This window comes from Salvia miltiorrhiza, chromosome 2 (genome assembly GCF_028751815.1).
Source record: "Salvia miltiorrhiza cultivar Shanhuang (shh) chromosome 2, IMPLAD_Smil_shh, whole genome shotgun sequence".
In the NCBI taxonomy this organism is placed as follows: domain Eukaryota; kingdom Viridiplantae; phylum Streptophyta; class Magnoliopsida; order Lamiales; family Lamiaceae; genus Salvia; species Salvia miltiorrhiza.
Genome location: NC_080388.1, coordinates 64,792,760 through 64,807,120, shown reverse-complemented (window position 1 = coordinate 64,807,120; position 14,361 = coordinate 64,792,760). Strand labels below are relative to the sequence as shown.

The 14,361-nt window shown below is 34.7% G+C and overlaps 2 protein-coding genes across 3 annotated transcripts; one reads left to right on the top strand and one right to left on the bottom strand.

Annotated features, from left to right (window-relative positions):
- The first annotated feature begins 1,893 nt into the window (after positions 1-1,893).
- LOC131012994 (tetrahydroberberine oxidase-like) lies at positions 1,894-3,693 on the top strand. Its single transcript, XM_057940993.1, has one exon. The coding sequence runs from the start codon at positions 1,954-1,956 to the stop codon at positions 3,547-3,549; it is 1,596 nt and encodes a 531-aa protein (XP_057796976.1). The 5' UTR covers positions 1,894-1,953; the 3' UTR covers positions 3,550-3,693.
- Positions 3,694-8,458: 4,765 nt separating this feature from the next.
- On the bottom strand, positions 8,459-10,793 carry LOC131012991 (sabinene synthase 1, chloroplastic-like). 2 transcript variants are annotated; one of them, XM_057940990.1, is made up of 7 exons: positions 10,599-10,793; positions 10,245-10,524; positions 9,767-10,154; positions 9,464-9,682; positions 9,255-9,393; positions 8,912-9,163; positions 8,459-8,842 (listed from the first exon to the last, which is right to left on the bottom strand). In XM_057940990.1, the coding sequence occupies exons 1-7, from the start codon at positions 10,743-10,745 to the stop codon at positions 8,576-8,578; spliced, it is 1,692 nt and encodes a 563-aa protein (XP_057796973.1). In that variant the 5' UTR covers positions 10,746-10,793; the 3' UTR covers positions 8,459-8,575. The 2 variants fall into 2 exon arrangements, with proteins under 2 accessions (XP_057796973.1, XP_057796974.1); XM_057940991.1 differs by lacking the exon at positions 10,599-10,793 and having other exon boundaries at positions 10,232-10,364.
- Positions 10,794-14,361: the final 3,568 nt, after the last annotated feature.

Sequence of the window (14,361 nt, the reverse complement as noted above, 5' to 3'; positions counted from 1 at the left end):
CTTAGATCATCAACATCTACGGTTGATTCATCATCCTGTTGGATGAATTCATGGTCCTGGTTCAAATCTCAAAAGTAGCAAAAATTTATTTTTCGCAATTCATACCTTTATACAACGAATTCATACATGTTCTACATAAAATTCATATATTTTTCCTACTTCTTATTTCTTATTTTAAGATGTGCTCTTACGGTAGTCCTACCCTATATATCATTTACTCGTAAGCATAGTATCATTTGTCATGAATGAAGTATAGTATCATTTATTAAGATAAATAGTGTCATTTACATATATGAAAAGTGTCATTTAAATATAAATATAGTAGTATCATTTATTAATGTAAATAGTATCATTTATATATATTAAAAGTATCATTTAAATATAAAAATAGTAAATGACACTTACATTATTACCATGATAAATGATACTATATCGAAAGTGTCATTTACGCTTTCATTTACATATAAAAAAATGATACTCCTATTCATTTACTAAATCGAAATTGTCAATTACATATAAAAATAATTTACTAATGCAAATCGTGTCATTTACATATAAAAAAATATCATTTACTAAATTGAAAGTGTCATTTACATATTAGAATAATATTAGTTACATATATTAATAGTACTCCATCTATCTACAAAGAGTGTGTGGTGGAGTGGAGGACACATATTTTAATAAAAAAGTTGGAAGATGTGATTTTATTGTTAAATGGTAGTATGAGGCCCACGTAAAAATAAAGGGTGGATATTGTGTAAATATTGAGTGTGAGGTTTAAAGTATAAATGAGGTTTCCAAAAAAGAAAAATACATTAATCTTTGTGGATGGACGAAAATAGTAATAAACACACAATTTTTGTGGACGAATGGAGTATCATTTACCATAAATGAAGCATAATATCATTTGTGAACATTAAAAGTGTCATTTAGCTGAAAAGAGCTTGAAAAAAAATCGATGAATTATAAAAAAAATAGTGCTCGATCCGACAAAAGAGGCTTGGCCGGCAAGAAGGCCCAGAAGGCTATAAAAATAAAGGTGCATGAGGTAGGATTCGGAACTCTTGACCTCCGCCACAACAAATGGGATCCTCTGTCCCAAAATATAGTGTGTACCACGTGTACCACTCTTCATTTCTTTATATTTTTAAATTATTTTTTATTCAATTTTAATTTATTATGCTTTTATATAATATAAATATAATTAATAAGGGTTCACTTATCCATTTAGGGTTTATAATTATTTTTTTTATTTATTTGAATTAATAATAGATTATTTGGGTTCATTAATTCAAAGTTAGGGTATATAATTTTTTAAATTTTAATTTTTCAATGATAAATACTAATTAGAGTTTATAATATAATAATAATTTTTATTTTCATAAAAAATAATTTATAAAATAAAGAAATGAAGAGTGGTACACGTGGTACACACAATATTCTGAAACAGAGGATCCCATCTGCCGCCACAATGGGATAGTGCCCAATCAACTGGAACTAACAAGAACTAATCAATTGGTATTGCTTAAATATATAAGCTAACTAAAAGTGCTAAGGTGGAGCACACAATGCGTCAAGCGCACACAAGTTTTTGTGATAAATTATATTTAACCTTTTACTATATATAACCACAATAAATTTCCTAATTTTGTTAATCTAATTATGATTATAAATTATAATTATAATATAATTAATTTGAAATCCGTAGCTCTTCCAGTCAATCCTCCTGATTGCAACTGTAAATGAAAGCTGCAGCGATCTTATGGTTCATGTTGACGTATACGAAATCATTATTAATTTTTTCTCCAAGAATCGTGTACGAAATTGTGATTAACCCTTTGATAAACCTAATTCCTTCCAAAATTCTAGCACTATAAATATATATGCAAAACAATTAATAAAAATGAATCATCGACCCTCACTAAAAAGAAAAAAGAAAAAGAAAAAGAGAAAATGAAGACATCTGGGCTGCTCCTGAAAATCAGCCTAATTTGTTCATTATCATGCACAGTTGTTGTTACTCAGAGCGATGAGAAATTTGTCCAATGCCTCGAATCCCATCACAACTCATCATCAAACCCCATTTCCGAAGTCGTTTACACCCAAAAAAACTCGTCCTACACATCTACACTGCTTTTCTCCATACAAAACATACGTTTCGTGTCGCCTTGGATGCCCAAGCCAGCATTCATCGTCACCCCTTTCACCGAGTCTCACATCCAAGCCGCAGTTGTGTGCTCCAAGGCCCATGCGCTGCAGCTACGAGTTCGCTGCGGCGGCCACGACTACGAGGGTCTTTCCTACTCTTCCAACCTCCCATTTGTAATAATCGACTTGAAAAACCTCACTTCCATAGATATCGATGCACAAAATAGGGTTGCATGGGTCGGGGGAGGTGTCCTTTTAGGCAATCTTTCTTACGAAATCGCGAAAGTCAGTCCGAATTTCGCCTTCCCCAACGGGCTCTGCCCCACCGTTGGGGTGGGCGGCCACTTCAGCGGCGGAGGCTACGGCACCCTGCTGAGAAAGTACGGCCTCGCAGCTGATAACGTGGTGGATGCGAGAATAGTCAATGCTCGCGGACAAGTTCTTGATAGAAAATCAATGGGCGAAGATCTGTTCTGGGCTATTAGAGGCGGAGGCGGCGCGAGCTTTGGCATCATCACGGCGTGGAAAATCACGCTCGTCCAAGTTCCTGACGCCGTCACCGTTTTCACTGTGAACAGAAGTTTGGAACAGAGGGCAATCGACCTCGTTCATCGATGGCAGTACGTTGCTCCCAAATTCGATCGTGATTTGTTTGTTAGGATCGTTGTATCACGAGGAGGAGGGAGTGAAACGACGGTGCAGGCTGCGTTTAACTCGGTTTTTCTTGGGAAGATAGATAGGGCGGTGGAGCTGATGAAGGAGGGTTTCCCTGAGCTGGGATTGAGGAAGGAAGACTGCACAGAGATGAGCTGGATCGAAGCGGTCCTCTACTTCTCGGATCTTCCAGAAGGATCTGTTCTGGAAGATCTGACGAGGAGAAACCCTAATCCGAGGACTTTTTACAAGGCAAAATCGGATTATGTGGAGACTCCCATTCCCAGACGCGCCTTACAAGGGCTGCTGGAGTTTTTCTATGAGGAGGAAGCTGAGGCTGCGCAGCTCATTCTCGCGCCTTATGGCGGGAAAATGGCTGAGATTTCGGCGTCCGAAATTGCGTTTCCTCATAGGGGTGGAAACATATATGAAATTCAACATTTGGTGTATTGGGATGAAGAGGGAAATTATGAGAGTGGGAGATACATTGATTGGGTTAGAAGAGTTTATGAATATGTGACACCCTTTGTTTCAAGGAACCCTAGAGCTGCTTATTTGAATTATAGGGATCTGGATTTGGGAGTCAACAACATTAAAGGTGACACAAGCTATGGCGAAGCTAGTGTTTGGGGGATTAGCTATTTTAAGAATAATTTCAAGAGGTTAGTTCGAGTGAAGTCCATGGTTGATCCGGATAATTTTTTTAGACATCAGCAGAGTATTCCAATAATTGGAACTAATATATAGTGTTTGTTTGTTTGTTTTTTCTTTTAAGGGAAAATATAGTAGTTTGGTAATAGTCAATTAATTACGAAATTGGCTTGCATGCTTGGTGACAATAATACTGTAATAATTTAATAGTATACTTACCAAGAAATAATTTGATCGACAGTACGTAATAGTATATATATATATATACTCTAATTAGATTTTTTTTATGTTGGTGACAAGATCTTCGAATACACATTTTCATAATAGTAATAATTTCATATCTATTTTTGGACTATACACATTACTTATAAATATCTCATTTACTAGTATTATTTTTCACATTTTCACCATTTCTAATACACTCAACGACGTTTTCTCCATTTCCAATACACTCAATAAATCTTTTTCTTAAAATTCCTGTCACTTCTTTTTATGAAGTTTTTTCGTGGATGGAGAAAGTATTGAAATGTAGATGATCAAATATTTGCAATCTAAGAATATATATCACTGCGACTTCCCCTTCTCTTCCTCTACAAATAAATTTTTAAAAAAAGATTTTGTTTTGAGCCCCAATCCTTCTGACACTTAGGAGGTGATTGGTATGATGAAATGGAAGTAGGAATGAAATTAAGATGGAAATGGAATGATAAATTTCTATGCTTGGTATGTATAAGGAATACCAAATGAATGGAATGATGATTATTTGTTCGATTCAATTCTTATGCTTCATAGCTAGAAATAAAGTTTATAAATGAAATGGAATTACTTTATTTTACTAATTTACCTTTTACATCACTTTGAAAGTATAAAAATTATAAAGAAACAATAGGGCCGGATGGCCCTATTGGTGATTGAAACTTAAATTTTGTCCACAAAATTTAAAATATCAATATTTGGCCATCTTTTATGTGCTCTACCTAATCTACCCTTTAACCCAATAGATCCAACAACTTCCTTTGACCCGGATCCAGATTTAGGGATTAACCCATGCCTTGTCTACCCCCCAGACCACCGACCCCACCCACCCCCCCACCAAGCCAATTTTTTTTTTTTTTTACTTCCCCTGCTTGTCTACCCCCCAGACCCCCGACCCCACCCACCACCCACCCCCAAGCCAATTTTTTTTTTTTACTTCCCCTGCCTTGTCTACCCCCAGACCCCAGACCCCCGACCCCACCCACCCCCCACCACCCACCCCCAAGCCAATTTTTTTTTTTTTTTTACTTCCCCTGCCTTGTCTACCCCCCAGACCCCCGACCCCACCCACCACCCACCCCCAAGCCAATTTTTTTTTTTTACTTCCCCTACCTTGTCTACCCCCAGACCCCCGACCCCACCCACCCCCCACCACCCACCCCCAAGCCAAATTTTTTTTTTTTACTTCCCCCCTGCCTTGTCTACCCCCCCAGACCCCCGACCCCACCCACCCACCCACCCACCCCAAGCCAATAAATTTTTTTTTTTACTCCCACTGCCCTGCCTACCCCCTGACCCCCGACCCCTACCCCCCCCACCCCCCACCCACCCCCAAGCCAAAAGGAACTTTTTAAACACTTCCCCTAGGGTTTAGATATTCCATTTAGGGTTTAGATTATTCATTTAGGGTTTAGATGTTCCATTTAGGGTTTAGATTATCCATTTAGGGTTTAAATGTTCCATTTAGGGTTTAGATGATGCTGTTGTTTCTATATTTGTTCTGCATGTTTGGCACTTATGGCACTAATAGTGCCATAAGTGCTAAAAAGACCATTTTATTTTATTTTATTTTGGATTTTCGTTGGCACTTATGGCACTATTAGTGCCATAAAATAAAATAATAAAGTAAAATTTTTTGGCTTGGGGGTGGGTGGGGTGGGTGGGGTCTGGGGGTAGACAGGGCAGGGGGAGTAAAAAAAAAAATTCGTTGGCACTTATGGCACTAATAGTGCCTAACCCGACCCGCGTGCCTGATCCTACCCGGCACGCAACCCGCGCTCCTGACCCTACCCAATCCGCCCAATTAAGGGCAAAAACGTCCCAAAGCTATAAAAATGGCCAAAATTTATGTTTTTTCAATGAGTGGCCATAATTTGTGTTTTATGATTCATTTTGGCTATTCCAAAATTTTACTCAATTATAAATATAATTGAGTAGATAAAAATTTTAAGTTTTATTTTTAAAAATATGTATATTTATTCAAAAAAGTACTTTATGTATTTTGAATAATAATAATAATAATAATAATAATAATATGTGTTTCATACAAATATACATGTCAAAACTTAGAATGATTAAGAATGTAATGGAATGGCTAATATCATGATTGGTGGAAGGAATGGTGATTCCCATGGATGTAGGAATGACAATTCCTACAAAGAAAATATACCAAACAAATGAATGAATTAAGTTAGGAATCACCATTCCATTCCCACCTCCATTCCATCATACCAATCACCTCCTTAATTCCTTGGCGCGGTGCGTAAATGATCTAATAATTTTTCAATTAAGCTCAAGCTCAAATCGACTGTTTAAAATTATAAAATCTTTTATAATTGGTGGTCTACATTAATTAAGAAGGCAATTGACGAAGTTGTCGTTTAACTTCGCGTAAATAAATTCGTCATGTGATCACACCTACTTTAATTAGCGGCAAGTTCATGGTCTAATTCACAGGGAACTGATTGTAATTCCTTTGACCATGATGTCATTATAAAAAGGTAGAATTTTGCTATCTGCTATGACTAGGGCTGGTAAACCGGTCGGTTCGGTTTTAACCGAACCGATTTACCGGTTAACCGAAACCGATTAAGGGCCATTTCCCTAACCGATAACCGAACCGATTATTGGACCGGTTAACCGATTAACCGGGCCGGTTAACCGGACCGGTTAATCGGTTAACCGATCAAACCGATTAATCCACGATTTCTCAATTTGTCCGAATTTAACCAGTTAATTCGGTTAATCGGTTAACCGGTTAATCGAATTAACCGATTTTTATTTTAAAAAAAAATCAAATTTGTGGAATGTGTTCAATAGGATTTGAACTCTTAACCTTTGAAAGAAAGAATAAGGTCTTATCCACTGCACCAACTCATAACTTATAATAATTTAGAACAAAATTTTTGTTATAGATACTTGAAATATTAATGTATTATTTAAATTAAAATATTAAAATATAAATTAATTAATTTAATGTAAAATAAACCGGTTAATCGGTTTAACCGGTTAACCGACCGGTTAAACCGATTAACCGATTAGTGATGAACACACTAACCGATAACCGAACCGAACCGGTAAAAACCGATTATCGGTTAACCGAAAACCGGTTTTTTCGGTTCGGTTACGGTGAAAACCGATTAACCGGAACCGTTTTACCACCCCTAGCTATGACTACTCTTGTAAATAAAATATTAAAAAAATTGAACTAAAATAAAAAATACTTCCTCCGTCCCCAAAATAAGTTCCTCTTTGGGGACGGCACGAATTTTAAGGAAAAGTGGTAAAGTGTATTGATAGTGGAGAAAAATATGTCATAATTAGTATTGGGAGTGGTGAAAAAGTGTTATAATTAGTATTGGGAGTGATGAAAAAGTGAAAAGTAAGAATAAATAAAGTATTATTAAGGGGTTTTTGCAAATAAAATCATGAACAATTTCAAATTTGTAATTTTAACGTGACTTTTGAAGTGTGGCGAATTAAATCATAACCTTTTCAATTTTTGCAATTCCGTCTCCTCATTTTTTTCCGGCCATCGGAGTGATGAGTTGGAGCTTATGTGGATATTTTTTTTCCGCGTAATTAATTTCTAACTAAGATTAAATTGCTGACTAAGATTAAAACAAAATCAAAACCTAATTCTTTTATTTTACTTTTTTCGTCTTTTATAAAAATATATTTGATGTGTATCTTAAGTTAAAGATTATGACAAGATCTTCAATTTGATTTAAAATTCAATAAGTATGAATTTGAAATAAATAATTTATTATAATTTAAATTTTAAAGTGATTATTTTTCTCTCTCCTATCTCTTTTACAATATTCTTTTTTTTTCTCTTTCTCCTTATTTTGTTATAATATAATTTCTATTTGTATCTCTTTCTCCTACAAAATTTATATATCTTCTCTTATCTTTTGATTAAAAAAATATAATATTTATTTATTGAATTATTTTATCAAAGCATACATAAAAATATTTAAATTAAAAATATTAATTAAAAAATATAATGCACAATTATCAACAAATATCGAGACAATATTATAAAAGTATTTATTAATTTTAATTTTAATAGAAAATAATAATCAATAACAAAAAAAATTCGGTAAATTTAATTATTATTATACAATACTCATTGAACTTAATATTATACTCCTACTCATTAAGTTGATAAAATTATTACTATACACTATTTAAAATCAAATACTAATATTTTAATTAATATATTTTTTGTTATTAATTAATTTGATTCATAAATAATAGTATTTTTACATAATTTCAAATTTTAAAAATAAATAAATATATCGTGGCCGTGCATCGCACGGGAGGGCGTACTAGTTTAAGGAAAATGGGGGATACTGAAATAAGTTCGACGAAAAAGAAGAAAAATAAAAGAATTAGGTTTTGATTTTATTTTAATCTTAGTCAGAAATTAATTACGTGGAAAAAAAATAATCCACATAAGCTCCAACTCATCACTCCGGTGGCCGAAAAAAATTGAGGGGACGAAATTGCAAAAATTGAAAAGGTTATGATTTAATTCGCCACACTTCAAAAGTCGCGTTAAAATTGCAAATTCAAAATTGTTCGTGATTTTATTTGCAAAAACCCCTATTATTAATGGTGGGGTAGTTGTCCAAAAATGGAAAGAAAGAAAAATGAACTTATTTGGGAGACGTCCCAAAAATGAAAAAGATGAACTTATTTCAGGGACGGAGGGAGTAATTCGATTAAAAAACAAAGAAATTCTAAATTGGACTTGAATCACTCGTGCTCATTGGAGAAGTCAAATTTCTGCCACATGGCATCTCAACCATGGTACAAGAATTAAATATTTAGGGATAGTGGATCGTAATTCAAATTTATTTATTTAGACGTATGGCTCGAACAGCAGGCCTTGCACTCCGTTACCATCTCCCTCCAGATATATAAACAGCCCTGCTCTTCCACTATTAACTGCTGCCTCAACCAAATCAGCTGTAAACGGACAATCGGCGACTGTCGTGGCCGTGTTCAACTCCTTCCACGCATCCCTTATCAAAAACCACACGTGTTCTTTTGCCTCTTTCTCTGAAGCATTTGTGTCCTTCATGTAACACTGGATTGCTTTCGGCACGTCGCCCCTCTTCAGCTCAGACTAGGTTTAAGAAAGAAAATACAAATTATATACTTGTTATCAATTAAAGTTGTTAATTAGGTACCTTACCTGAGTAGTCCCAAGATCATTAGCAAGCCTTAAAATCATTCCTGACAAGTTAAGTATGTTATGGTATTCGTACAAGCTCTCAATGACCGTTTTGTCAGTTTTCGAGTTTGCTAATGTGAAATAAAGTTGGGATATTATTGTAGGAGACGATACTGAAACTTTGGCGTTGTTCAGATATTCTTCCAAGCTTGGTGTGTATCCACTATAGTACCATTGTGCCTCCTTCAAAAATCCTTCAACCAAACTTAACCACTGCCAATAATTTATAAATATATAGGAACAATTTCAATTTCTTTCAATAAGTGATTAGCAACAATTAATGTAGAGGAGGAAATGAAGTTACCGATCTCTGTAAATATGGGATACTGATGAAATGTCGATCTTTCAGAACATCGTAAGCCAACTTAGAAACGGAGTTGTAAAGTGCCAAATAACAAACTTGCATGTAATAAGGAAGTTGGCTTATTGATTCAGTATCCCATCTGAAATTTAATGTTAATCAAATCTTTGAATGGATTCAGCTGATGATTACATATATACGTATTTACTAACCTTCGAATGGTATCAGTAAATAGTTGGAGTTCATCTAATGTACCATACACATCATAAATATCATCAATAACTATTACCATGGTAATCATAATGGCGGCCATTTTTCTGTGATATCCATATTCATGAGGCTCAAACAGTGCAACGGCCCAAATGTAACATTCTACGATTCTATCTCTCACGAATGGGAGTTTTTCAGCCAGGCATGAATCACTCCACCACCTATGTATAACAAAGAAAAAAAAGCAGTTAGATCAAGATGCAAAACATATTATTTAACTAATTCTATTTTTGAGAGTTTCATACTTTGAGACATCTTTCAGTTCTTGTTGATATGTTGCTTGCTTAATATTGAAGTCGAGTTTGGCGAGCTCCAGAATAAGTGGATTCATGTCTGGCCTTCTCTTGTAAGCATCTAAGAACCATCTTGCCTCTAGTCCTTGAACCCTCCAGTGAAGAGGAAGATCCAAAGAGTGGCGAATCCAAGATAACAGATCTTCGTCAATTTCATCACCACCTTCCTCAAGTTTCTTTTGCAAGCATTTTGTGGAAAATATTCTTGCTAGCTCTAATATATCTTCACCTTCTCTTAAAAGGAAAGATGCTTCATAAAGTTGTAACATTGCTTTCGTATCTTGACCAAGGCTTGCCTTGAAATCATTACCCTTCTTGTTCTTGAAACAATCAAACATTTCTGTTATTAAGATAAGAAAATTGAATTTAATTAGATTTAATACTTGAAAAATAAAATGTTAAAAGCATAATCCATACCAAGTTTGAGCACCTGTGGAAACATTAAAACGATGTTGTCTGAGGATTCTGAATCCAAGAGCTGTGAAATACAAATTCCTTTCATCTGCTGCTTCATTATTATTGTGGAAACATTTGTGCTCATTATATAGAGAACCTAACATATGCATAATCTCATCTTGAAAAAAATAAGACAGTCCCAGATATTTCAAGTCATGAATCAACTCCAATTGTTGAAGAGGTTCCATTTTTTCCTTTAGCAACATCTTCACTTGCTCAATCAGCTCTGCTTGCCTATTCATATGCTTCTTCTCCTATATATTGCATAAGCAAGGAATGAATATTATTTAGTTATGTGTGAAGTATATATAGCAACAAAGAATGATACCTTAGAAGGTGTGTTGAGAGACTGAATGTAGATGCAATCCCATAGAGAAGGCTTATAGTTTCCAGAGCGTCGAATTTGGTTAGCTTCTGGTTGTGAGGGTGGAGCAGCAGGTGCAGTGCAAGAGACAAACACGTTAAGAGTAGACATTTTTATGATCAGTTATAGTATTATTTTTTATTGGTTTGTGTTTACTAGTTTTGATATATATATAGGTTTCAAACTTTGATGTGTTTTTATGGGCTCGATGTTATTAGGTTGTAAATACTAAATAGGTACATACCGCTTCCACCATATTTTTCCATGTGGCTTAAAGAAAGAAAAGAAAATTTACATCTTTGCATAGGAGTCATTAAATGCATACAATATGTCATTAATTAAGTGGATCAAACCGGCCAGTGCATTGCATTTGTATAGGAATTATCATCCACACATTGCATTTTTAGTTTACATACATTTTAGGGTAATATCATGAAAACTCCTGAACTATATCCACTTTATTAAAAATACCTTAAAATTTTCGAAATGTTCTCTAAACCCTCAAACTATCAGGTTTTTATCAAATATATCCTGCATCTATTTTTCGGTCACTAGAAACGTGATGTGGCTCGCCAAATGCCACAATATAATTTATATTCTATTTTTTAATAAATGACATGGCAAAAATGACTTCGTTTCGTACCATATTGTATCGTGTTTATCCTCAATTCTAGGTTATTGGAGTAAATTTCAAACACGATAGAAGTGAATTTTAAATTTCAGAGTGAATTTTTTTAGATGATATAGTACGAAACGACGTCGTTTTTCCATTGCATTTAAAAGAAATGGAATATAAATTATGTTGTGGCATCCGGAGAGCCACATCACGTTTTTGGTAACCGAAAAATAGATGCGGGATATATTTGATAAAAACCTGATAGTTTAAGAGTTTAGAGAACATTTTGAAAATTTCAGGATATTTTTTATAAAGCGGATATACTTTAGGGGTTTTCATGATATTTACCCTACATTTTACGACTATAGCTAGGGTGATAAGTTGTGACTAACATGCATTTTTTTAAATTGAATGAAATATCGGCCATATATAAAAGAATAAAACAAAAAACCTAGAACCCTTGAAAGTACAATAAAGCAGACTAAGTGTCGAGTCTCATTAAAGTCTATCTATAGGGAAAATTCAGAGGGAAAACCCCTAAATATATAGGAAAAATAGTGCTCGTCCAAAAAAGTATCCACAACAAAGGAAAGAGAAACAAAACAGGCGGCAGAGCGGATTGATAGGCGGCTTCGGGAGTTCCGGCTTAACCATCAGCCCCAAGCCGATGCATTTTTTGAAATTGATAACATATTTATGATTAATTTACATTAGTTGTATAAATTACATTAACTAATTAAAACTAATTAATTTCTAACAGTGGTAATAATTATTAAACTAACTAATTCATACTATAATTATAATCAATAATGTTTCCATAAATTCGCGTGACTTTCCATATTGAATAAATAAAAATAAAATAGAAAGATATTAACTGTGATTCTGTGAATTGTTTGCAAATTTTCATATTTATTAGAGACAAATTACCAAAATAGTACTAACTTTTAATCAATTCAATTGCAATAATATATTTTTATAAAAAAGTATGATGGAAATTGTTGGGAACTTAATGAAATATCCTAATCCTAGTTTTGATGATGCCAAAATCAATAAGTTTCACTTGTAATAGACTAGAACTGTTCGAACTCAAGTGTTAGAGTTCTTTTTCTAGTTTAGTTGTTGTTCTGGAGACTGAAGACTGAAGCCGGAGGACTGAAGACTGAAGTTGCCGACTGATGTGACGATTAATTCAAAGTCAAATACTAATATTTGACTAACCAGTCCAAGAATCAGTTACGACTGATTACTTAATGCGAGTCACATGGATTCAGCGGACTGATACTAAAGTCAAGTATCAGTTAAACATTATTCCTCGGACTGAAGCTCCAAAGCTTAAAGGAAGCCACGCATTCCAGAAGTACAGCCGCATTAAATGCAAAGATCTCAGGATCGTCCTTTCTCTGCAGAGGCCCTTCCTTTTTGGTGATTACCTTTTCATAGATGTCATATCTCCTGCTCCTCAAAGTAGTCGTTCTCACCAAACAAAGGAACCTCGAAGATTGGAGCCTCAGCCCAAGTTCAAATTACTCTCTAACGGAAGAATTCTTGAAGACCATTTCAGCCAACAGATCTATTCAAGACGTCTCCTATAAATAGAGCTCGAGGATCACTTCAATCTTCACTGATTCAACTACATAAGCTGAAACGCTGCCGAATTCGTCACTCAGCATTCAAACCCATTCCAAAGTTTGAATCGAAGAAGAGAATCACAAAGCCAAAAATCAGTCACTGCTGATTACATACATTCTCTTAGAACTTAGGCAAATATTGTATATCCAAAGCCTAGGTATAACTGATTACAGAGAACCTGTTCTTTGTAATCTAGTTGGCAAGTTTTCGAACCTCTTTTCAACCGACCGAATTGAGAGTTTGAGTTGTAAGGAGTTCAGACCAGTGTTCTGACTCCGAGAGATCTTAGTCTTTGCGGAAATGCATAGTTTTGTCTCAGTGAAGCTAAGAGTGAGAAATCCAACCCAGTGTGTTGGTACTGAAGATAGGATCTTCAGTTGTTTAGGTTTGTTGTGCACCCGTAAGCACATGCCCAGTGAAGTTGTCAGTCTGATCAACTGACCGTGGATGTAGGAAGTATTTTTCGAACCATGTAAAAATCTCTGTGTTGTTTACAACTTTCAGTATTTACCTTCTTACTTGTGCACAAACCTTATTCAGCTGAAAACTGATTAACTGCAAAGAGAAACTTAATTTCTGACAACGTGATTAATCTCACAGGCTATTTCGAAATAAAAGTTTTCCGCTGCGTGTGTTATTAGTCTAACTGATTAATCTTCGGATAGTCAGTAAGATTCATAACATCTCTCTGTTCAACAAACTTGACTGAAGCGTTACGTGTATCTGTTAAAGTCTCAGACTTAACTGATAATTCCTTACTGAAGTGTATTCAGTATCAGTCATCAACCTAAACTTTACTAAACTCTTTTCTCTAAAAAGGTTGTGTCAGTTTGTTTCAAGTTTCATTTTCAAAAATAGCCTATAGGTGTATCCCCCCCCATACACCTATTCGAGACCCTCCGGACCTAACATAAATTATGGAGCTTTTGTGATCATTATCTCTTTATATATACACGGTTCTTCCACCCACATCAAAAGACTTTACAAATTATATTACATATATAGCGTGAACCAAACAATAATTTATGCGCACACAATTTAGAAATAAATTTTAATTGGTTAATTATACAGAAAATAAGAGAATCTGCGACGATATACAGTTAATTGCACTACTAAAAAAACGCTTCTAATGACCAAAATTAACGATCGAAAATTTCGGTCGTTAATTTAGCGGCCCTAACGACCGATTCTGAAATTTCGATTGTTAATTAATTTGGGTTAATTGCATGAAAATACATGAACTATAGTCACTTTTTCATTCTGCACACGAACTTTGAAACTTACATTTTTAATCATGAACTTTGCATTTGTTTCAATTTTTCCATAAAATTAATTTACCTCCAATTTGATGATGATGTGGCGCCTATGTGGCAGCCGGAAGTGTGCCATTTAAACCGCCGTCCGACAAATTAAACGATGTCGTTTTTATAAGTGCAAAACGACGTCGTTTTGCTCCAAAAATGGCTGAAAAAACAAGGTGGA

Excerpts from the sequence above, each read along its gene's own strand:
- LOC131012991 (XM_057940990.1), bottom strand. The coding sequence starts at position 10,745 with ATGTCTACTCTTAACGTGTTTGTCTCTTGCACTGCACCTGCTGCTCCA. Across the intron at positions 9,394-9,463 it reads TTTACTGATACCATTCGAAG|ATGGGATACTGAATCAATAA; the intron begins GTTAGTAAATAC and ends ATTAAATTTCAG. Across the intron at positions 9,164-9,254 it reads TCCCATATTTACAGAGATCG|TGGTTAAGTTTGGTTGAAGG; the intron begins GTAACTTCATTT and ends AATTATTGGCAG.
- LOC131012994 (XM_057940993.1), top strand. The coding sequence starts at position 1,954 with ATGAAGACATCTGGGCTGCTCCTGAAAATCAGCCTAATTTGTTCATTA.